Source organism: Anthonomus grandis, chromosome 2, assembly GCF_022605725.1.
Source record: "Anthonomus grandis grandis chromosome 2, icAntGran1.3, whole genome shotgun sequence".
NCBI lineage: Eukaryota > Metazoa > Arthropoda > Insecta > Coleoptera > Curculionidae > Anthonomus > Anthonomus grandis.
Window position 1 is genome coordinate 14,278,976 of NC_065547.1, and position 25,611 is coordinate 14,304,586.

Below are 25,611 nucleotides of genomic sequence, written 5' to 3' on the forward strand. Positions count from 1 at the left end.
AAAAAGTTTTGATTGGATGGTTTTTGCCTGAAGAGTCAAATAATTCTTTTATTTCCTTAAACACGAGCTGTCTCTCGTTTTCTCTCTTGTTAAGTGTTTCCAAAAGCTGCTCATTACCAATATGTTTCTTCTTTCTTTGGGGGCCTTCATTTATCTTTGTATCCATTTTTTCCTGCACAATATGTCTCTTCTTTCTTGGTGCACCTTCATTTATACTTGTATCCAAATCTTGTGATTGTGGAGAATTAATTTCTGCCGTTGTATCGTCCTCAATATCTTCCTTTTCTTCACCTGAAAAAACTTCTTGTGATTGTTCGGTTAATGTTTGCTTAGTTTCTGAATCACTTGATGCGCCTGCTTCTTCTTCTACTGATACATTGCATAAAGTTCTAAAAAACCATATATGACATGAGCTATAATAAAGTAGGTAGGTATATAAAAATGCTTTACTTTCTATTGAATCTGGTTTGCTCTAAAAAGTTAAGAGCATTCATGTGCACCCATGTAATTGTAGCCTTCGCTGAGGAACCAGTGCTTTGTTTCATTCTGCAGCCACACTCGCGAGCGATTTAACAAACGCGCGCGTTTACTTTGCCTGACGACCAATTTTGCTTAAAGACGCGTCGTCTTGTGGCGACTTGTTTCGACTTGTCGCCTAAACCAGACCCTTTCTTAGACCATTTTTTATTTAACATAATGACACGATTAAACGTCTCGTCTAATCGCCCCGACTACTCGCTCAAAGCAGACCGTACCTTAAAGCAATATTTACTTGAAAGGAATTGTTACTCCTTAGATGAGTTTTTTTCTTGATAGGTCCTACTTGAAGGCTTTATATTTCTGTTGAGTAATATGCTGATGCTAGGTAAGGAGGTCTCTTAATATTTAAGTTTGATCTAATAAATAAGAATAAAAACGGTAATTGTTTGGTAAAAAAAAATATTTAATATTTGATTTTGACTGTTTCTTCAGTTAAGAAACTGAGTTTTCATTGAGAAAATACAATAAATAAAGAGTTAAAGAGAATACTCTTTAGAGCTTTCCTTATACATAGAAAGAAAAGTAAAATTTTCGGTTATTGTTGCAATTTTGAACTTTTAGCCATACTATTTCAGTTTTCTGTTCTTTAAAGACCTCTGATGAATTAATTATAACTAGAAATGTTTGCTAGAAATAAATATTTTTTTTATTAACCCTTTGACCAAAACACCCACAAAATAACAAAAACACATGCTTCAGATGCTTTGTATAAGAATGATAAAACTTCATTCATTTTTTTAATACTAATAGGTGAATATTCTTAATTTCAATAGCACATATTTAAAAATTGATGCCTTCTGAGAGTACCTATGGTAATACAATGAATTATAGAAAAGTTCAAATATTTTTTTGTGTATTCTTTCGCAGACAATAATTATTTGCTAGGTTATAGCCATCCAGATCACAGTAGTCAATGGTATAAAACTCCATCCAATTGGCTAAACAAATGATATCTACTTTATACTTCTCCACTGTACCTATCTGATAAAAAGTCTGCTTTATTATAGAAGCTTACGTTATATGTTGGATATTTTTAGAGCGTTCTTTTAGAAAGGGAGATAAGGAGTTAAGGAATTAAATTGGGCTCTTTGTAGGGGAGACTGGGGTCAATTGAACCATTTTGTACAAATATTTTTTTTCTGGCTAGATAAATACTATAATATGATCAAAAAATAGGTAACATATATCTGGGAACTTGACATACTTGACCTAGTACTTAAATTTGACTATAGATGAGCGAAAAAAAATATGCAAATAAAAATAAGTGGTGGAGCATAATGTTTCAAACGACCCCGATCAAGGGTCAATTGAAACACATTATGGGGACAGTTGTAACAAAAGCAATATAGATTAAATAAAAAACACATTTCTTTTTATTTTCTTTTATTATTCAAAAAAGACTCAAAATCATATAGAGACTGTAAAAAATGCCCCATAACAACAACAAAAAAATAACAGAAGCTAATATTCTGCTTATGAGGAGGAACATTAAACAGAAACGTAGGAACATAAAATAAAACTTGGGAAAAAGTTTAAAAACAAAAAACAACTGGTGGTTCTTATAATATAGATGTGTAACACTTAACTTTCAATTTTTGGTCAGTCACTTTGGCAATTATGGCAAACATAATATGTGAGCTCTTGTGGTGTGCATGCTTCATGCGACCACATTTTGCAGTTATAGTACATCGGATCCACTGTTTACCTGGCTTACTTTTATTAAATGGTTCAACACACACCAAACAAAAACATTCACATTCGTCGTCGGTAGAATTTTCAGATGACGTCTTTCTTGTTCTCACGGGCTCTTTTTTTGGACCCTTCTTTTCGGTTTCCAGATTCCTTTTGACCTTTTGTGTTTTCTTATTAGCTTCTCTCTATTTCCTCCTTTTCCGGTGTATCGGTGTACATGGTTGACTTCCTCTTTTTCTTTCCTCTTGCGTTTATTTTTCTTGGTGAAGCTTTTCCGAAAGGCCTAACAACTTCTGGTGAAAACGTGTTATTTTGGGTGTTTTCGGAAATTTCACAATTTTTTAGGCCCCGAGAAGTTGATGGCGTTGGGTTTTGAAACTCATCTTCTAAGGTTGGTACAGTCAGATTGTTTCCTGGATTTGAACTAGGATGATCATTCGGAGGTTCGGTTGAAGGCAACCTATCTGTGACAAAAGATGGTGAGAAATCTGTCTCCGTAAAAATATCTCTGTTGAACTCTGTTGTACACTTAAATCCGGCTTGGATATTGCTTTGTGTAAGAGCTAAGGGCAATGATGTTGCGACAATTCTGGGTAAATCATATATAGACATCGGTTTACCAGGGAAACTACGAATCCAACCATCACAAGCAGAGTTTATTGCTTTCTTAAGAGGACCGAAAACTGTTCTATCGAGGGGCGGACATTTATGCGAGCAGTGGGGCGGGAAAGAAAGCATTACTATTCCATGAGTTTTACAATAGTCTAGAGCTTCTATACTAATATGGGATGAGTGGTTATCCAGTGTGAGTAGAACCTTATGAGCTTGTGAAGAATTTGTGTGCTTTTGAAAGTGTTTTAAGAACAAGACGAACTCTTTTTCTTGCATCCATCCTGGCCCGTTTCCAGCCCCAATACACCCTAGTGGACCATCACGAATAAAATGATCCTGAAACCGCAGTCGAGGAAAAATAAACATGGGCGGAATCGAATTGCCTAGTGCGTTTATTGCCACCGTAACAGTTACGAGTGTACCACGTTCTTGTGAGGTAATTGCACCCACTTGTTTCATGCCTCTTTTTGCTACAATTCGATTTGGTTTCTGGACTGTTGTCACACCAGTTTCGTCTACGTTGTAAATATCCTTTGCTTCAAATTCGTCTCGATCCAAAACTTTGGCAAGATTATTAAAAAATACAGAAACATTTGCACAATTGAAGCTGGTTGCTCTAGCTAAGCTGGTTGCTTGTGGTGCTCTTATTGATAAGTCACGGTGTCTTGACATAAAACCGGAAAAGCAGTCTTCTCCTGCCATGCCGTTCTTAATCCAAGTGTCCGGTTTATCTATATCATATTTAATGGCTAATTCTAACGCAAGTCTCCGAATATCTTTGGTTGACAGACCTTGATAAATGTCTGCAGTTTTTTTTATGTACTTTACCATTTCGGTTTCTTGAAGTTCATTAAAAACTTTATTTGCAGGTTTATAGCCCATTGTAACAGGTGGTTGACCTTCAATATTTCTCGCAGCTTCTTTCTTTCGCTTGTATCTCAACAAAGACACTTGAGAGATCCCAAATTGGTCGGCAGCTAAGCGTAGAGAACTTCCATTTTTGAGCTCTGCATATGCAGATTCATATAAAGATATATCTCGACTTGAACGATCAGTTTTCGGGACTCATTTACTGAACTCTTTTACTCTTATCTGAAATGAAATAAACTAATTAATTCACTAGATTAATGTCCTAACTAATGAAAGCTGACAAACAAACTAAACACACTACAGACTCAATAATTACAATTTATTTTATTTTAGAAATGAACGGCGGGGTCAGTTGAAACGTTACAAACGTCCCCGTTACAACTGACCCCAAACGACTTTTTTAAATAAATGACACCATATTTACTACAAACAAAATGAATTTCAAATTTAAATAAAAGTAAAATAAAGCTAAGTTAATGGCCTAACTAACTAATGAAAACCGACAAACTAACCAAATACACATACAGACTCATTTACACATGTATAAGAAATATAGCAAATACTTACTTTGGATACGTGAGAACACAAAATCTCGCACTAGGCACGTATACTTTGTTTAATGGCCCGCGGCGTACTGCCAGAAAATGGTTGTCGATATTATGGTCTATATTACGCGCGCAATTTGTTTTTATCTTGAAGCGGAAGATTTTGATTTGATGAGTTTTGATTACTGTTTCAATTGACCCGTGTTACAATTGACCCCAGTCTCCCTTATGTGAGGTAAAAACGAGTAGCTAAAAGACGAATTTAAGAGTTTTTTTTTTAATATTATAAATTGGAGTCACTGTATGTTCTTACATATTTTACTAAAGACATTCTGATGATTAATACAATGTTGCCTTACATTAAATGAATCTTAAAAAATGTATAGCTTTAAACTATTTTGCTTTGATTTTTTAAATTTTTATCCAGTGTGCTTTAACTATGCGTTAACAGAGTCGATATTTAGTCGAGGGAGGCTTGGAAGATTAATCATTTGACATATAGCTATACACTAGAGTGTAAAATATTAAATATTTCAAGACAAACATGTCAAGCATTGACATGATATGTCACTTTCTATCGAATGCAGAGTTGCCATTTCTTTTCTGTGGAAAAATAAGAGAGTTGTATAGAAGAAACAATTTTACATGAAATATTGTCATTTTAAATTTTGATCTAGTCTGCTTTCACTAGGCATTAAAAGAGTCATGGTAGGGTTGCAAAAATTACTTTTCTGATGAAAACTAGGCCCTTTTTTTCCTTTTGTTTTGCCAAGATGGGGGCCAATCGTCAATTTTTTGTAAAAAATAGATACACCTAGTACACCTCATTTGACAGTTAAACGACAGCCAATTTGAAAAGGAAGGATGAAGGATGGCCGCCATCTTGGATCATAAGTTCACTTAAAAAATTACAAAGCATCATTTTTAAAGGACTAAAACGTTACCAAAAATGCAACTACATATTTGATTATGTATTTTAATTTTGTTTCTATAATAATTCCTTTTATGTAGGCAAACCCAGGCTACCACATAGTCCAACAAAACGGCCAAAGGGTTTTTGAAGTGGTACGTGCACCCCAATGCTCCAAAAACACCCCAAAGGGCTGCGAAGTTTTCATCGGGAACATCCCGAAACACGTGTACGAAGACGTCCTGGTTCCCCTATTCCAAGAAGCGGGAACCATTTACAAGTTTAGACTTATGCTGGATTTCAGTCAAAAAACTAGAGGTACGTTCAATTTATCTCCAAAAGGTTCTTCTAAAGTATTTTTTATTACCCTTAGGCTACGGCTTTGTACGCTACTTTGATCCAGCAGACGCGCAACGGGCCATAACGATCTTCAACGGCTACGAAATAATACGAGATGTTAAATTAGCTGCTTATCTGAGCATCGATAATTGCCGTCTGTTCGTCGGGAATATTCCAAAAGAAAAAACCTCTCAAGATATCTTGAATATTTTCCGGGAGTCCGTGGAGGGAATTTCCACGGTCATCATGTATCCCAGTGCACAAGTAAGAGTATAGTCACTATTTTTTATATCCAACTTAAAGCACATAAGGATCATTTTAATAATATACAGGGTGTCCCGTAAATAGTGGTCCAAATGAAAACTCCTAATAGATTGGACTATTTCCAATCAGAATAACCCAACATAGCTCTAACGAAAGTATTACGGTTTTCGAGATATTTTGATTTTTGCGAAATTTTAAGAAATATCTATCTGTAATCAGTTTTTTTATGGTGTGTCACTAAATGAAAAAAAAATCACAATTTCTTCGGTTGGATATTATTTGCCGATAGATGCGCTTTATGATGCGTATTACAATTTTTCAGTATTGCAAATATTTTTCACAGGAAAAATTTTTGAAATTGCAATATCGGATTTTTTTTCTTTTCAAATAGTTTGAAGTCCTATGACGCAATAAACTAATAATAGAATCTTGGTGCCCATTAGCGTAAAAACTTATTTATCCCATGCCGTATTAAAGACAAAAACTTGAAACTGAATTTTTTGTTAACCTCAAAAAAAAAATTGTTGTTTTAATGCCGAAAGAACTATTTTGTGAAAAAAAAAATCGCAGAGTTTAAGATTTTTTAATAAATTAAATATTTTACTTTCGTTATTGCCTTTAAAATCAAAAATTTTATGGCTTTTATGTCTTGCTATAAACCAATTTTCTTACTTCCGACACTCTCAAAATTAATTGAGAAAATAGTCAAAGACAGGATGTCATGACAGGATGTCGTCTCGAAAAATATAAATTATTGAACAAAAACCAGTTTGGTTTTCAGAGCCAGAAGAATACTACAGACGCTGTGTTCAATTTACTAGAGAAGCTTCAATTGGATCTAAATAGAGGTGAAATGGCTGTAGCGGTGTTCTGTGACCTTTCCAAGGCATTTGATTGTGGTGATCGCAGAATACTGCTGCAAAAGCTGTCTTGCTATGGGTTCAGAGGTTGTGCTTTGACTTAGCTTGAGTGAATCGGCAATGTCTGAAACAGACAATAAGTACAGATATTCAAACAGTAAAAAATAGTGTGATGCCAACAAGCTTACTTTTAATATAAGCAAAACCAATCTCATAACTTTCAAGGGAGATACTCCAAGCCTGTCACTAAGTGGAGAATCCATAAGTAAAACATACTGTTCTTTGGGCATTTTTATTGATTCAAAACTGAAATTTGAAACAGATATTTGCATGTTGAGAAGGATATTAGCCTCCGCCTGCTATGCTAGTAGATTGATCCACTGTGAAATCGACCACCAGGGCAAAATATTTTTGCCCTGGTGGTCGGATTTTTCCGAGTCTCAACTACGCTACGGAATTCAATTTTGGGGTTTTGCAGGCCTTCAGCTCCTACAATCCCTTTTTGTATTGCAGAAGCAAGCGGTGAGATATCTGTGTGGCGCATGCTTTAGGGATCATTGTCGCCCTCTGTTTGTTGGGGGGAAGATTCTCACTCTGAATTGCTTATTTATTTTGATGACAGTCGAGTTTTTCCACAAGAATTACAAGGGATATTATGATCGTAATCACAATGCTTATAGAACGAGATTCAATAGTGGGAATTTAGCTCTATATAAATAATGCTTTATAGTTAAGATTCACACTAATGTATACCTATTATTTTTAATTTCTGTTAATTTTAGAGTTATCATCTCTTTATCCGGCTTTATTTAACCTCTAAGCACTTTTAGTGTTGTGTAACGTATCTATGATGAGTATTTTAATATCCACAATGTTGCAAGTTATTGAAAATTATTTACATTTTAGAAGTTTGTAACCTACCTGTTTGAAACAATGTATTTATTTTCTTTATTTACATATTTATATATACTTTTTATTATTTTTTTAAGCTTTGTAAATAAGAGCTTTTAGCTGTATATAATAAAGCATTTTTGATTTGACATAATACTTTTACTTGCATTACATATATTATTATATTTATGTTTGGATTATATGTGTTACGGTTAAAACCCGAAATTGAATAAGACTAGTTTTACCCGGATAGCTTGCGTTTTATATAATTTAGCTGGATGAAACGCAAATCAGTGCAATGACTTCTTACTTTATCGGGGTAGTTCTAGATTTATCCAAGGGAAGATGGATAAAACGCTTAAATTTAGATGTGGATAAAAAATACTACATTTGAACTATATTTGCTTTATTTGCCACATTAAAAATCAAAGAAATTATTGATCTTAAACTTGAAGATAAAGTTGAAAATATTTAGTTTTACTTGGATATACTCTTACTTATTTGAGCAGGATAAGCTCGAGTGACATTTAGAGTTACATAGTACTCCTGAAGACTTACAACGACATTTAAGTGTAATACATTTTGTTTTACAATGACATCTTTTGTATCCTTGACCATCAGACATAGACTCGCTAGTAGCAATTCTTGTCGTAATGATTTTGTTTCGGATGACACTTTGTCAATATCAAGGAGTTGATTGTCACATACTGTAAACTGGTTTCTTGAGAACATTTCTTCAATTGTTCCACTCTCATTTCCTACAAACAGGATCATTCGATAAATAAGAATATAAGTTTAACAGCTTACCCAAACGATACATGCCTTCTCCATTTGTTTCTACTACTACCATTAAAACGTTTCTAAAGTCGCCCCTTGCCCTATCTATATCGGGTATTCTCAGTCGCACGGTATCCCCCACATTACATGGAGGAAATTTAATTGCCGATATTCTTTTCATGTTTTCAGCTTGGATTTCCAAGTTTCTTTTCGCTTCCTTTCGGATTGAAAGAATTTGGTTATTTCTGTCACAAAATGTACAGATTCCATCGACTAATGGACTTTGTTCACTGCAAACTGAGCAAGCATTAAGTACATTGTCCTGACTTGTACTCGGAGCATTTTCATTTTCTTCGATGGTTTCCTTTTCATGGCGAAATTCATTTATGATTTTTTCCAAGTCTTCTTCGGTTTCAAGATCTTTTATAACCTGTTAAAATAAAACATTTTTATAGAACATATCCTATAACTAAACCCTCTCACAAAAAACTGGTTTACCTTTTTTATATTAGTGTAATTTAATTTAAAAATAATAATATTTGATAAATAATTTTTAGTATCTAATTATAAAATACGTTTTACCCCTTGCGGTAGCGAAGATTTAAGTCCAACTTTGATTTCAGATCCAAACATTGCCTTATATATGGTGACAGTTTAATTCCGTCATGATATGCCCGATTCTTCATGAGTTGGACGAATCTCATCCAGGTCATAAGCATATTTTGGATGTCTTGATTCGCTCGCTCAAGACTTCCTTGGGATTGGCTATGCCTAGGCTTTCCATGTACTATTTTAAGTCTATCCCACATCAAACACAACTCCTCAATAATACGATTAGCAAATTCTCGGCCTAGTTAAAAAAAAATACTTTAATATTTATGCCAATTAATAGTTTTAAAAACGTTAAAATAGAAAAGTAAAAACTATTGTTGTCATAAATCACTCTGTATAAGGAATTTTTTTATAGTATCTACTCACCGTTATCTGATTGTAAAATCGACGGTGCCCCCCCAAATATACACAATATGTCCAATAAATTTTTGGCAACTTCCTCGGCTGTTTTTGATTGTAAGGTCCTAATTTGTACGAATTTTGTTAGGTGGTCTTGGTAGACCATTATAAACTTATAACCTCGATCTGGATTCGACTGCATGTCTATTAAATCCACTTGGCATCGACTATTCATTTCCGAAAACACCATGGGTTTGACGACAATCCCTTTTTTCGCAGATTTCTGTTTCTTTTGATATGCCATACAAAGTTTTAGGTATGTCATGATGATTTCCTGTGTTATGTTTTTATACTTTTTATTTATCTTATTCAACATGCGATGCTTTCCGCCATGACCGATATCCAAGTGAGTCTGATGTAGAATATCAAATTTCATCAATTTTGATGAAATACCTTATATTTGTTTCACCTTCGGCAACAGGAGCAATAAGCCTTTCAACACCACCAACTACACAGACATCAAATCTTTTTAAGCGACGATATTGTAATGTCGATTTAGATTTAACATTTTTTGCCACTTTTATCGATTCCAAAATATCACTATATTGTGTAGCATTCATACAAGACGTATTTAAGTCTTTACTTGAGACCAAATCACAAAGCATTTCATTAAATCGCGCCTTAAAACGTGAAAATTACTCTAAATCACTCATTTTCTTCCACTGTCGGTAATTCTAGAATTATCTAATATTCGGGTTTTATCCGTGTAACTCATATGCACTGCATGTACTTGCTGATACGTGTTTCTGCTTATTGGCTTCTTTAGGGCAAGCAACCATTTGGTCTTCTGAAAAAACAATAGGAAAAAGTGCCATATACATTTTGTTATTTACCTTTTGGTGCTAACATTCTTTTTTAAAAATTGCAAATGATTTTTGTATTATATTTCAAGCATTTGGAGTGGAGACTTATTATATCATCCATGCATTAAAACGAATTTTTTAATTTATTCAAGGCCATCTTCTCGAGGCTTTTCCTCAGGCCTTTAGGTCATTTGAAGTAAATTAACTCCAGACATTAGATGTTTTTTCTCGAAAGTCTTTCAGGGGTGTGCAATATTAGTTCATTCTATTCCAGGAATTTGAATATATTTTCTTACATTGGCATTTTAAATTTAAATCATTTTTAATTTTATTTCAGGGTTTTAAAGTAATTTTTTGCCTTTCAGGCATATCAAGTCATTTGCCCTTTTTTTTCCAGCATTTCAAAATTATTCCCAGACAGCAAGGTTTAATTGAATCAACGTTGAATGTCCGAAACTTTTCGACGTTGATTTACATTGTAACAGTTAAATCAACGTCGAATTTGACTTAATTGATGTATTTGATTGAATAGATGTGTTATTGATGTCATATGATCTACGTATACAGAATATTTCAATTTTTACTCATCACCATTCCGTTCTTGGTTAATATAGGAGATAGTGCTTTGCAGTAAGTCTAAGTTTGAGTATAGAAAATTAAGCAAATGCAAAAGAAAATTAAGTGCAAGTAATCAAGTCACTCAAGTCCAATTGAACCATTTTTAATTATACGGTGACTATATGAATTATGTTTTAAAAATATCATTTATTATCTGAAAATAGAGCAAAATCTCCGAGAAAACATGGTGATCAAGTAGCTTTTGCAATAATGACTATTCAATGGTGATTTTTGGTACAGTAACGTCTACATTGCTAATCGACGCCTACGTTGCTCTTTTTCAACGTTGATTGAATTGACTCTTACTGCTTGGGTTATTCCTTGTTTCCATACTTTTAAAGTAATTTTTTGCCTTTCAGGCATTTTAAGGAAATTTTTATTTCCTCTCCCAGGATTTCAGAATATTTTTTTTATAGTTTCCATGCTTTTAAAGTATTTTCTATGTCTTTCAGGCATTTAAAACTTGCTAGAGGTTCTACTTTTATAGGACTATAACCAAATACAGTTAAAGAAAAATAGCTTTTTGGCATCATATTGACTCAATGTAGCAACTTTAAGATCAACTAATTTAATAAAATCTTTTAATCTGCAGATGCATCTCGAATGTCCAACTGTTAATAGATTATTAGCGCTAGGCTAGACTTCGCCTTTGTACATTTTGGTATAATAAAGACATTATTTATTTATTATGTATGTTCAAAAATTTGTTCTGAACATATTAGTTGTTCAGTTATAAACGCGCCCCTATCTGATCATAACGCACATAAACTTATAACCAGGTATAGTTCTCTTCAAAGATATACCGTTGACTCCTACTACCATAAATCAATTAGGTCATTAAGCCCCATTGTCCGAGTTCCAACGTTTATATCATTGGTTATAAGTCTATGATAACACTGTTGTGTAGGATTGACATGTTTCTCTTGAAAGAACCAGGAATCAAGAAAGTTTAGGCTGCTTCTACCAACAATATATCGGTGTTTCCTGTTATAATGTTTTGTTGTCGCTTGACCTTCTGGGTACATTTCATAGTAAATTAATTTACATCTTTCCGCAGATATTCCCAATGAAAAGAATAAAGATGAGAAATAAAAAACCGTGGCTTGCCGCAGGCCTTAGACTGTCTTCTAAAAATCATTGATCTATACATTACATATAAAAAAAATTGACAGTTATAACAATACTTATAGGTTAATCTTCAGAAGTTTTAGAAAATTAGTTTTTTTAGAAATCTGTATTACTGTAACCATCTGGCTAAGGCATTTAACCGAAAGAAAGAGAGATGGTCGATTATTCATGACTTAGGAAAAAAGAACAATTTTTCGGCAAGTATTAATAATAATGAGTTGTACGTCCCCCAGTCTAATCAATAAGTTTTATTGTTCTGTGGCAGAAAAATTGACCAAAAGTTTAGTTTAGAATACTGGACCCACTAAGATTCCCTTCGAATAAAGAAACTGTTAATAGTTCATTCTATTTTCTACCTAACAACAAAGCTCTGGTGAGGATGGTGTTTCCATAAGATGGTTCGTACCATAGAATGTCGTACTGTAGATGTCGTCTATCACTTATTCGCTTTCTTGCTTTTTCTTAATTCTTAGTTTCTTGTTCTGGTCGTCGTTAGAAAATTGAAAAACCAAATGTGGAGTTTTTTAGAGCTACATTTTTCTTATTTCCGATTTTCATTTATGATCTTACTTTGCTAAATATTTCTGGGAAATTTATATTATTTGCAGACGGTACAAATATTCTATGGCATTGCGCTGACGATATAAGTCTGTCATAGGCTCTTCAGACAGATCTTCAACAGCTCAAGTCCTGGTGTGATTCAAAGCTTCTCATTCTAAACTTAACTACAATCAGTATTATGTCATTTAAATGTAGTCTGGAGTTCATTTAATATCGCTATGAGACCACGTTTTTAGGTGATAATATTGATAGTGATCTAAAATTTAAATTACATATTACTTGTCCAGCAAAATTGCATTTGCTTGCTTTACTGTTACAATTACTATATTTTATTATACTGCTATTGAACTCCGTCACTTATTAGAGTCAATGCTAATACATTACAATACAAATAGTATTTCTTTTTAGAATCCTGTAGCCAGTACCTCATTTACGCTATTTTACAACAAACCAAACAAATCAAACGTGTATAACATGTAATGCCTCTAACGTAGTACAAGACTTTAGTACAGGTTCAATTAGTATTTGATTATTTAATAAGTATTTTGACTTCTTAGATGCGCAAACAAAATAGTGAAATAACCACTGTGCAAGGGAGACAGGGAATGCAGTATTTACCACAAATAGAGGCTGGTTCACGTAGTATAGTGTGTTGAAACAGGTGTATTCTTTGATTTTTAGAATACAATTATCACATCACAAAGGACGAAATAGAATTAGATAGTTCTAGATTCTACTTTGGTTAACCTCAAGGAAGCAATACTGTTGTTTCCTGTCCCAAAAATCAATAAACCAACCAGTTTGAATGACCCTCGTCCCATGTCTCTCATGCCAAAAATTCTTGAAAGAGCGGTACAGATTCAGGTTAGAGTCAACCTACGGAACATGGCAGGTAATATAATTAAAGCTTTACAGCTTAAAGCTTCACAGGGCTCCATAATTGGACCATTTCTATTTCTTATTTACACCTTGGATATTTTTAAAGTTACTGCAAATTTATACATTAGATCTTATGCTGACGACACTCGGTGACCCAGCTGCTGCATTACTTTGACCCTAATGATCGGGCAGATACTGAAGAATTCCTTAATAAAGATCTAAAGTCAGATTCCGATTATTCAAACGACAATTTAAAGATAAATCCTACTAAGACAGGGGTGCCTTTGTTTTGATCAGAAAAAAGACGTGATGCATAAGAGCTTTTACAAGTGCCAAAACTTTTGGTCTTAGCTTAAGCTAAGATTTAATGATCACGTAAAAATTAACCTCAAAAAAGTTATGCAAAAATGAAAGTTTTGTATGCCAATACATTCTAAAGTTTACATTTAAAATTAAAAAAAAAATTGTGAAACATTAATTTTATCAACGTTTAATTATTGTAATATATTGTTAATAAGAATCACTTACAGATTGTACAGAATGACTGTTGTTGCTTTATATTTGGTCTACGGATTATATGACCATGTTTCAACCAAATTTAGGCAAGCAGTTGAAATGGCTTAACATTTCAAATGTAGTAAATGTAGCACTATGTCATATTTTTAGTAAAACTATTAACTTCTTATCATGCCATGTTGACAATTTTTTACTTAAAATCTGTAACAAAAAAGCCATTGTCATTTATTATGAACTATGCCCTTACAGATCATTACTCGATTATTATAAGTCTTCCTCTCAATGGCAAAATTAATATGTTAAAAAGGATAAGATGCAATCGAGAATGTACATAGATTATAATAACTTAAGAAATTAATTGTTGGAAAACTGGTAGTCAACTATACTATATCTTACAGATAATGCAAAAACTGCAATAAATGATTCAATTGATATTTTAAAACCTAAAATTACCAAGCATTCCATATCATACACACCAAAATAGTTAAAATTAGTAATAGGATATTAATTAGTAAAGAATGGGAAAAATAAATGAATAACAAAGGGTCTATTAAAAAAAAAACAAGATAAAAATGAATTATATTGTAACGAAATTCGGGAACACACTTTTATTGTCAACATCAAAAACACTAACCTAACTCGCCTTGACTGTCGTTTAATTGTTTCCAAGGTAAAAACTGTCTAAACAATTAAAACCTGAATGAATTGTCACGAAGCGCGTCCTTTTTAAAAACCGATGGAACAGTTTCAAAATATTTAGAATTATCTTCATTGTATTTGCCGAAAGACACCAATAATTTTAGGAGAATACTGACAGTCAAAGCAAGCAAGTATACAAATTCTAGAAAATTAGAACTACAGGAATTTACTATAATATAACCTAAATAACCTAAATTGGGGCCAAAATAGGGCTCTCGAACAAGATGAACTACTTAAAAACTAAACACTATAGATAAAAATAATAAACCAAACGTAAGTAGAACCCTAAAGAAACCCTACGAATCAACTTTAACTACAAAATACTAATAAAAGTAGTACAAAAAATAGGAGAATAATTAACGTATTTACATTTTCATAAGAATATCAACAAAGTAAAAAGGAACCAAACAATGACGAGCCTAGGGAAAAGTATAGGAATTGCAAACATTCAAATAGGAAAACTCATTAAAAAAGGGAAGAAGCTGTATGGGATTGTGTTAATGATATTTGTTATCAAAAATCTAATGGGAAAAAGTATTTAAAAAATTAAGACAACAAATGGTGGGTCCGGTAAAGTTAAAGGGACGTCTAAAAACCGATTTTTTTTTGAAAATTTTTACATAGAATGTTGAGTGTGGTCAAAATATTGATAAAAAAGTGAGGATGATTGGAAAAAATACAAAATTTTGGAAATTATGAAGGTTTTTCTACATACGTTAAATACGTAATTATTGCCAACTTGCACAAGGTTTTTTAGCTCTTGATTTTGCTATAGTTAAAAAATATATATATTGGGGCAATTTTGGAACTTTTTGGGGGTTATTATTGTAAATTTGTATAATTTTTTATCGCTTTGGACCCCTTTTAATTACATATTTTGTAATTTACACACAAGAAAAATAAAACAACAACCTTCTTGACAAAAATGGCAGTGGCTTCACTACTTCCTCGGTAGTATTTTTTGGTTTTGCCGGGTACACTTTTTAGTTGGATGGGTTGGCTGTGGACTCAATTTCAGATAATAAAGGCACAATATAGTTAGATTTTACATTCCATGATCAAAACACATTTATCAGGTGTTAAAAAATAGGTATTATTTATTTAAATTATTTGATATTTTATGTAATTTTATATATAATAAATATACATTTTGAAAAAAAAACATAATTTTAAGATATTTAATTATTTATAGGTAAATAATAACGATGAGGTTTAATGTACTTTAACTTATAGTCGAAACAATAAATATCTTTAAATTCATTATAGGCATTAGGAATAGGAATAAGGCATAGGAATTATAGGCACAAACACGCGGGGCTCCCGCCCCGCGTGTTTGTGCCTATAATTCCCATTTTCTAATTATTATCCCATTCACTAAGTAGGGCTCAAACGACTACCCAACCCACTATTTAGCGCCAACCCAAGGTTCCAATCCCTTTTTGCAATCCCAACTCCACATGTGCGCCAACCACCCAGTCCCATGTGCGCACACGGGGCTGCCGCCCCATGTGCGCCCACTTTGTATGCGCACACGGGGCTACCGCCCCGTGTGCATATTTTATGATTATATAAATTAACAAATACTTACCTATAATGAGACAGGACAGAAAATTACGATAATCGTACTAGTACAGTAGCCACTCCCAATAAATATGTGACATTTTGACAGTTTTTTTTATTTATGAATAAATTCGTATTTACATATTTGATATTCCTGATTTGCGTGTGAATGGAAATTTGTGTTTATCACCTAAAGAAGTGATGTAAATCCTTCTAAGTTGCAGAATTTTGTTACTTAAGGCTTTAAATTTAAATTAATAGCATATATAATGATCAACGTGATGCCTAGTCGCAAATAGAGTGTAGTTAAGCCGGGTGTAATTGTGAATCATACGTAAGTAGAAAATCCTTTATAATTTTTAAAATTTTGGATTTTTTTACTTCATCCTCACTTTTTTATCAATAAAATGTTCAAGCTCAACATTTTATGTAAAAATTTTCAAAAAAAAATCGTTTTTTAGACGTCCCTTTAACTTTAACGGACCCCAAATGGTGAAATCTTAGAAAATAAAGAAATCATATCAAATCATTTTAATGAAATTGGAAAAATGCTGGCGGATAAAATAAAGGGAGTGCCAAAAACAAGTTTGGCAATTAACGAACAAATTTGTGAACACACAAATTTTCTGGACAAACCATCGCCAGTCTCAAAAAGAGAAAGGCGCCTGGTATTGATGGAATTAAGGCCGAAATTCTAAAAGAAATTCGAATGAGCGTATCCCCTAGCTTGCATAATAAACAATTCTTTTAAGTCCAGTATGTTTTCTCAATCTTTAAAAATTGGCGTAATTATACCATTACAATATAACAATGGCTCGGAAAAAGACGTTAATAACTAAAGGCCCATCTCGTCACTTTCGAATATCGCAAAAATATATAAAAAAAATTAAAGAGACGGTTAATATCTTTCTTAGGAAAATAATCAGTTTGCATTTCAAGAAAAAATATAAACGGAAAATGCTATTCTCCAATTAACAAAGTACCTATATGACAACTTGGATAAATCCAAGCCATCACTGTGCATATTTGTTGATCTCTCAAAGGCATTCGATACGGTCGACCATGATGTTTTGATGAAGAGACTTTATTCTTATGGCATTAGGGATATGGTTTATTAACCGATTAAAAATTACTTATTGCTTTAGTAATTTTTAACACACAACTTGTGAAAATAAATTATGTAAAAAGTACTTGGACTTTTATTGTTTATTCTATATGTCAACAACTTACTTAAAATGAGTACTTTGGGACAAATAATAAGCTACGCAGATGATTCTGGCATATTTTATTCTGCTGATTCATGGCATTCTGTAAAAGTTAAGGCTGAAAAAGAGTTTAGAAAAATTGTCTTCAGTTGACTTTAAATAAACACACTGTCTTTAAACGTATCTAAAGAAAAATAGTTAACATTTACATCTTATGCAAGCAATTTGCCAAAAATGGGTCCACATAGTCCAGACATAGCCAATTTAGTACCAGAAGCAAATACAATGAAATATTTGGTTGTAACATTATACAGACTTACAGACACTTAAAATGGGATATATGCGCATCCGAAGCACCAATAATGTAAGAAGTCTATTATCGAAATTTAAACGATTTAATACAATCACATCATTTAACCTATGGACTTGGTGGATGGGGTGGAATAAGGAACTGCCGTATGGGTTCTCTGAAAATTGTCGAGAAATGGATAATTAGAATTATATATGATAAAAATAAGCTTTTTTCCTTCCAATCTGCTTTTTACTATTACTGGTATATTAGATTTCCAGCAATTTTATGTGCACAAATTGCTAATAAACCTGCACATATAGAAGTCATCTGTTAAAAATGTAAACAATTCTCATGCAACTACAGCATTACATTTGACAAATCTTTAACTTTGTTTCCAAAAATATTAGAAATACATAAAATATCAAAAATTTAATAATTTAATAATTAATATATAGTGACTAAACTAAGGAATTGCAGATCTCAGAAAGTAACCTATTTTTAGAAAAAAACTACTGAACAAGACATACGGATGACTCGCATCCCGAAAAGAGACATTAAATACTGAACTCGTAAAAATCTAAATTAGTTGTAGCGATGACCCAAGATAAAAAACAATTGTTATTATTATTCTTAATTTTTATTTACGTTTATTATTATTATTATTATGTATAGGTTTAGATGTCATAAGTTATCACGTTCAAGTAGTGTACTACTGCTTCGGTTTATTTACTGATAAATTGATTTAATTATTTTGTAATATTTTTCCATTATTGTAAATAAACTGATTTATTATTATTACTATTATGCCTCAATATTATACTGCATTATTTTAAAGACGTTGATCATAATTTGAAAAATTGTAGCTTTAGATCTCTTGGTACTCAATTTAGAGTGCATTTACTTGTTGTTCGATATTCTTAGTATAAGTTTCTTTCTCTTTTTTTATTGTTTATCTTTCTTTCTTGTTCTCTTTTTATTTAAATACTAGCTAGTAGAATGAAATGGTTAAGTGTAAGACTAGCAACTAGGCTAACCTTCGCAATTTTTTTTGCATTATTACCAATGCATGTTCTGCAAATAAAAGATGATTCATTAATTTTATTGTTGTTCCAGAACCCAAACCATAACCGTGGCTTCGCCTTCGTAGAATTCGAGACCCACCTGGAGGCGTCTAAAGCAAGACGTCAGTTACACCCCCGAAACTTATGGGCGTGGAATCAACCCTTGTACGTGGATTGGGCAGACCCTATTCCCGCAGTCAGTCCGACCGTAATGTCCCAAGTATCGGTACTATTCTTAAATAATTTACCCCACGAAATGACCGGTACGGAACTAGAACAAGTGATCAGGGCTTTGGTGAACCCTTACGTTATCACCCGAATCCATAAGGTGGTGACTTTTGCTTTTATCAATTGCTTGGATAGACCTTCCGCTGAATTTGTTAAGGAATGTTTAGTTGGTGAGTTTGTATCTTTTAAGTTTTTGGTTGTGCATTATTTTTTTTTGAGGTCTTACATTGTTCGGAAGAGATATTGCCGTGGACTGGGCAAGGCCACGGGAGTATAGCAGCCATGGACGTCAAATGGCTCCGGACAACTTTTGCTTGTAAGTCTTGTCATTTATGATTTCTTGCTCGTGTTTTAGCTTATTTTTAAGTCTAAGGGATTTTTGTGTTTAGGTCTGTTCCAATTTCGCGTAGAAGGGCCATCAGGGAAATGACCACCATAAGAAGATCGTCTCGCACTTCTAAGTCTAAGGAAACCATAAGTTTTTTAAATGAGGAAAATTAAACTGATGTAACCTTCTTGACTTATATTAATAATATCTAATTTCATCTATAAAAAAAACAATAATTTAATTATTACCCTTCGCGTATAAGGACTATTGTCACTTATTTATCTCTAGGTTAGTCTTTTTCTAGCTTTTGTATGTTCATTATTATTGATTTATTTATAATAATATGGTTAGCAGTGAGATTTAATATGCTATATTAGGTAATTAGGCATGTTTTGATAATTTCTTAAAAATATTACAAATTTTTTAAAGTTTTCAAATGTTCATATTAAACAATTTGCAAAAAAATAGTTAACCTTGCCAAACGTTTCATCACAAATTTATGCAATCTCCAGGGACAACGTTTTTTAAGTCTTTTGTTTCATTTTAATTATGACACAATTAATATACATTGAGCATGTTTAATATTCTTGTAATCTTTTTGTCTTGTAGGTTAGCTTTATTGTGTAGTATATAGCATTAGTCTATTTTTGTAATCATTATTACCCTATTTAAATAAATTGCAATGGATTAATTAATTTAGTGTTTGAATAAAATTTCAATGCAACTTATAAGAAATAAGGCTTTTAATTAAGCGGATCTAAAGTTTGAAGCAAACATTTTTTTACAGTTAAGGTCAACGATTCTGGATTAGGACATTAATTGTTTTTAGGTAATTACATTAGTTAACGAGAGAACGAAGAATGTAGAAAGAATGACTCTTATGGAAGAAAAAAGCCCAGGATTGTTATTTAATTAATTAAAAATGCATTAAATGTATTTTTACTTAATTATAAATGTAATTTTAATTAAAAGTACAAAACTTTACTAGAAAGTTCTTATATTCAAAAATGTGGCCCACTGACCAAAAATATCGGATTCTGGCTGCATGCTTAGAGACCACAGTCCTAAATTATTATTTAATTACTTAAAAGAGAATTTATTATATTTTTAATTCATAACAAGAATGGGTTTAATTAACTACAAGACTTTTAAAAGTGTTTTTATATTTAAAAAGTAATAATAATAAAAATGTGGAGACCTGTCCGAAAGTTTCGGAATTTCTTACTTTGAGGGTGAAAAAGTATTTAGGAAGAAAGACGCTCCTGAATGGTTACTTAGTTAAATAAGAACGCATTGAACGTCGTTTTAATTAATTACAAGTATAATTTTAATTAATAGAAAGAGTTCTTAAATTTAAAATATTTAAAAGTTCTTATATTTAAAAAGTGGAACCTATGCCGAAGATGTTCTAATTTCTAACTCTAGAACTAAATAATTCTTTAGGAAGTCATGGGTCCCTGGATTGTTATTTGATTAATTAAAAAGGCATTGAATATCTTTTTATTTAATTACAAGTGTAATTGTAATTACATGCAAGACTTATTTTGCCATAAAGTTAACACAATAAAAAAGAAACCCACTGATGAAACATTTCTGACTGTGAGGTTACATACTTCGGAAAGACAGTCCTAAATTGTTATTTAATTAAATAAAAAAACATTAAATATTTTTTAAATTTAAAACAATTAATTAATTTGATTAACTAAAAGACTATAACAGAAAGAGTTTTTATATTAAATTTACAACATCCTCACCGAAAGTTTTGGCTTTGGGGATGAATAACTCCTTAAGAAGAAACACGCCACTGGAATTGTATTTATTTAATTAAAAAGGCATTAAATTACTTTTTAATTAAGCAGAAGTGTAGTAATAATTAAGATTATGATTATTAAATTCATTAAAGATAGATTTATTAAATGTAGACTTTACTAGAAAGAATCCTTATATTCGAAAATGTGACCCACTGACCAAAAATTTCTAACAGCTTATTAAACCTATAGCATGCTTAGGGAAAATAATCCTGAATTGTTACTGAATTAATAACGAAAACAAAAAAAAAAAGAACGTATATAATATTTTTAATTCATTACAAATATAAAGTTTAATTAAGTACAAGACTATTAACAGAAAGAATTGTTAAGTAAAAAAATGTGTAATATGTCACATATGACCCTGACCGAAAATTGCTAGAGTTTTTTGGCTTTAAAGCTGAATAACTCTTTAGGAAAAAAGAAGCCTTCAGATTGGTATTTAATTAATTAAAAAAAATGATTTTTTTTTAAATTAATTACAACTTTACAAAGTACAAAATTTTACCAGAAAATTGTTTTTGCATACTGACCAAACAATTTTGGTGGTAGATGTTGTCCACTTGCATCGCCCGGTTCAATACCACCACATAGGACTTAGGCGGCGTGAAGTGGTTCCATGAAACTCACGTTTCGCCGCCATGTCGATGTGTCCGGTTTTCAAAGCGGAAATGGAGAAGAAAAATAAATGCATGATGGCGCCCTCAGGACCTTTCCGAAGGGAAACTCGCCTCCCATTCGGATCTCCGGGCGGAGGCTGGTCGGGGGGGTCGATCAGGCGGATCTAAAAGCCTAAAAATCAATTTCTGCAACATCAGAGGCCTAAACACCAATATTAATGCAGTACAACAACACCTGCAATCAAATAAGCCTCACATTCTGGCATTTTCAACTAAACTTTGGATTGGCAGTATTTGTCAAGAACAATTTGAGTTGCCAGCGGGAGGAAACGCTTGAACCTGCGGACTTCGACGTCTTGTGGTTCAAAATAATAGCCAGTGGTGCCACGAAATTTATCTGCTGTATCTACAGACCACCAAGCGACACCCAATATAGACGGCTCTTTTTGAACCTGGTTGATTGCATTAACCATCTGCAAATTGACTACCCAAGCGCAGAAATCATCGTCATGGGTGATTTTAACGTTCACAATATCAACTGGCTGCGCTTCTGCAACAAGAACGACAATGAAGGACGAGAAGCTGAGCTATTTGCCACCATATGCGGGCTTACGCAGCTTGTGGAGGAACCTACCAGAATCCCCGATCGAGACGGCGAGTTCGCGAGTCTCCTAGATCTGGTCTTGGCTTTAGACCCTGACTCGTACACTGTATCAGTACATGCCCCCCCTAGGAACATCGGACCACAAATTGATAACAGTCTCTTGCCAGTTGGAGGTTAAAACGCAGGATCCTCCGATGCCGCGGAAGGTATGGCACTATAAATCAGCAGAGTAGAACCATCTTCGGGAATTTTATCGCTCATTCCCTTGGAAAGAAGTCTGCTTTAGAACCAATAACATCTCAGAATGTGCAAACCAAATTACAGAGACGATCTTGGCAGGAATGGAAGCTTATATCCCTTTTTCTACTAAATGCGGATCAAACAACAAGCAATGGTTCAACCTGAATTGCAAAAAGGCAGTAAACACTAAAAACGCAGCATATCGCAAATGGCGTCAACATCCTTCTATCGAAAATCGGAGGAACTTTTTAGCCTCCAGAAATAGCTGCAAGCGAACTATTGATGAATGCAAAGAGAGTCACAACAACAGGATCAAAAACAAACTGCTAAACTGCCCAAATGGAACAAGATCTTTCTGGTCGGTATCGAAAGCCGTTAGTCAAGGATTTGCTAAGTCGGCCTTGCCACCCCTAACAGCAGATGATGGTTCTCTCGCGGTAACAGCAAGGGAAAAAGCCCACTTACTGGGTAAACTCTTCGCGTCCAATTCTACTCTGCACTCGCAAGGCAAAACACCGCCATATTTGCCAAGGGTGAATTCATCGATGGGAGGAATTTCGTTTCCCCAACGAATTATAAATAAAATTCTTAAAAGCGTAGACACCAACAAAGCTTCTGGACCCGATGGAATTCCAGCCCTAATACTAAAACGTTGTGCAGACGAATTGACTCCTCCCTTATGTAGACTGTTCACGGCATCGTATAAGCAGGGCCAATTTTCAACAAGCTGGAAAACTGCTCGAGTGCAAGCGGTACCCAAAAAGGGGAAGCAGACGATGCCCTCCAGTTACCGCCCGATTGCACCAGTTCCAGTAATATCGAAGATTATGGAGAAAGCAGTCAACCAACAACTGTTAAGATATCTGGAATCATCTGGACTAATCAGCGATCATCAATACGGCTTCCGAAAGCTTAGATCCACCGGCGATCTTCTGGCCTACGTCACACACTTGTGGACGGAGGCCATGGAGAAGCACGGCGAGTCCCGCTCAGTCGCCCTTGACATTTCCAAGGCATTTGACAGAGTGTGGCATGAGGTACTACTAACCAAGCTCTCCTCAATCGACATACAAAACTCATTATTGAATTGGATCAAAAGTTTTCTTGAACAACGAACAATCCAAGTAGCCGTCGATGGATACCTCTCCGACAAATTCAACATTAACGCTGGAGTCCCTCAAGGGTGCATTCTATCCCCCACCCTTTTCTTGATATATATCAACGATTTGCTAGGAACCACTGTCAATCCAATCTACAGCTTTGCGGACGATAGCACACTTATTTCCACATTTAAGTCCTCCAAACCAACGACAGTCGCAAGTTCTCAGAATCTTAGGCAGCAACAAGTAGCTTCAACCAACAACGATATTAGAGCAATCTTGGAGTGGGGCGGTAACAATTTGGTCAATTTTAACGCTAAAAAAACGCAGGCTGCAGTATTTACGATGAAGACTAACCTTGGTGGCCCGGTGGATAAGGCTCAAATACGCCCTTCCCTCGAATATTGCTCGCATGTCTGGAGCTCTGCACCCAAGCATAGTTGAAACCTGCTGGATTCTATACAGAAGAGAGCTATTCGTCTTATCGACAAACCAGAACTGACAAAGGGTCTGGATAGTCTAAAGCACAGGAGAAAGGTGGCTGATCTCTGTTTATTCTACCGTTATTATCACGGTAAGTGCTCCTCTGAGCTGGCAGGCCTGATTCCACCCAGGGCTGTTCCGGCAAGAAGGACGCGTCTAGCAGTTGCGGCTCATCAACATTGAGTCCACCTGCCTACCCCAAGGACGTCGCTGTATCGGGACTCATTCATCTGGAGAACATCTTCTTTGTGGAACGGGCTTCCACCTCACATATTTCCCAACGCATACAACCTACAGCGATTCAAGATAAATGCCCACAAATATCTTCGCGCAAGCACCACTCCAAGAGTGACATAGGACTTTCCTCTTGTGCTTGTGTTTACCATAAAAAAAAAAGTTACTATTAGGCTATATGCTAAGGAAAGATAGTCCTGAATTATTATTTAGTTAAGTAAAAGAGCATTTAATATTTTTTTATTTCATTTTAAAAACAAATTTAATTAACTACAATACTTTAACAGAAAAAGTTTTATTTTTATATGAAAAAAAAATGTGGAACGTTTACCAAAAGTTTCGAAATTTCTGATGTTGATTAAGTCTTTAGAAAGAGAGACGCCAATCAATGCATTGTTAATTAATTAACTAAAAAGCCATCGAGTGTCTTTGAATAATTACAAATAAATCTTAAATTAACTACAAGACTTTAACAGAAAGAGTTTTTATATAAAAAGAATCATAAAAATGTGGAATAAAAGATATTTTCAGAATTTGTAGCTGAAAACTCTTTAGGATGACAGACGCCCCTGGATTGTTATGTAGTTAATTAATTTATATTGTTCTCTTAAGTGAACGACTATCTTGAGTTGTTAATTAATTAAAAAGGCATTGAATGGCAATAATTAATTACCGGTGTAAAAAAAAAAGACTACCGAACAATGTTTTTATAGAAGACCAGTTTTTATGTTTGTAAGAGTTTCTAAATTATCCTTTAAGAAGTATATACATAAATAAAGTATATGTATAAATATCCTTTAAGTATATATATGTACAATAAAAAAGTGGAGCCCTGGCCGAAAGTTTCCGAAGAAGAAGAAAAACGTCTCTATTATTTAATTAATTAAAAGTGCTTATGCTTAGAAACAATAATTTTTGAATATGGGGTTTCATATTTTTGGAATAGTCCTGATTTTGTAATACTCTTAGACTGCAGAAGTAGCCTATGGGACTGCATGGAATCACCCTTTTTAAAGAAAGACTGCCCCGAATTGTAAATTAATCAAACAGTCATTGAAGGTCTTACAAGTATAATTTAATTAAGAACAAGATTTAACCAGACTTTTTATATTCATAAACAATAAAAATGTGGTTCATTAATCAAAGATACCTGACTGTGGGAATCACCCTTTTGAAAGAGGCTGCCCCGAATTATAAATTAATTAAAAAGCCATTGAATAGCTCTTTAATTAATTAATTAATAATAATATTTATTTAGCATAAAAAAAACTAAATATAAAATGCAATACATTTTACAAAATTCAATAAAATTATAATACTTTTATCAACCCAA

The 25,611-nt window shown here is 33.4% G+C and overlaps 1 protein-coding gene across 1 annotated transcript in view; it reads left to right on the forward strand.

Annotated features, from left to right (window-relative positions):
* Positions 1-19,884, forward strand: part of LOC126748099 (probable RNA-binding protein 46) — a 37,178-nt gene extending 17,294 nt beyond the window's left edge. Inside the window, exons 2-6 of the mRNA XM_050457100.1 lie at positions 5,271-5,487; positions 5,543-5,772; positions 18,686-19,031; positions 19,081-19,177; positions 19,251-19,884. Of these exons, the coding sequence (XP_050313057.1) occupies positions 5,460-5,487; positions 5,543-5,772; positions 18,686-19,031; positions 19,081-19,177; positions 19,251-19,362 (813 nt within the window). The 5' untranslated portion in view covers positions 5,271-5,459 and the 3' untranslated portion in view covers positions 19,363-19,884. The remainder of the gene's footprint in view (positions 1-5,270; positions 5,488-5,542; positions 5,773-18,685; positions 19,032-19,080; positions 19,178-19,250) is intronic.
* Positions 19,885-25,611: the final 5,727 nt, after the last annotated feature.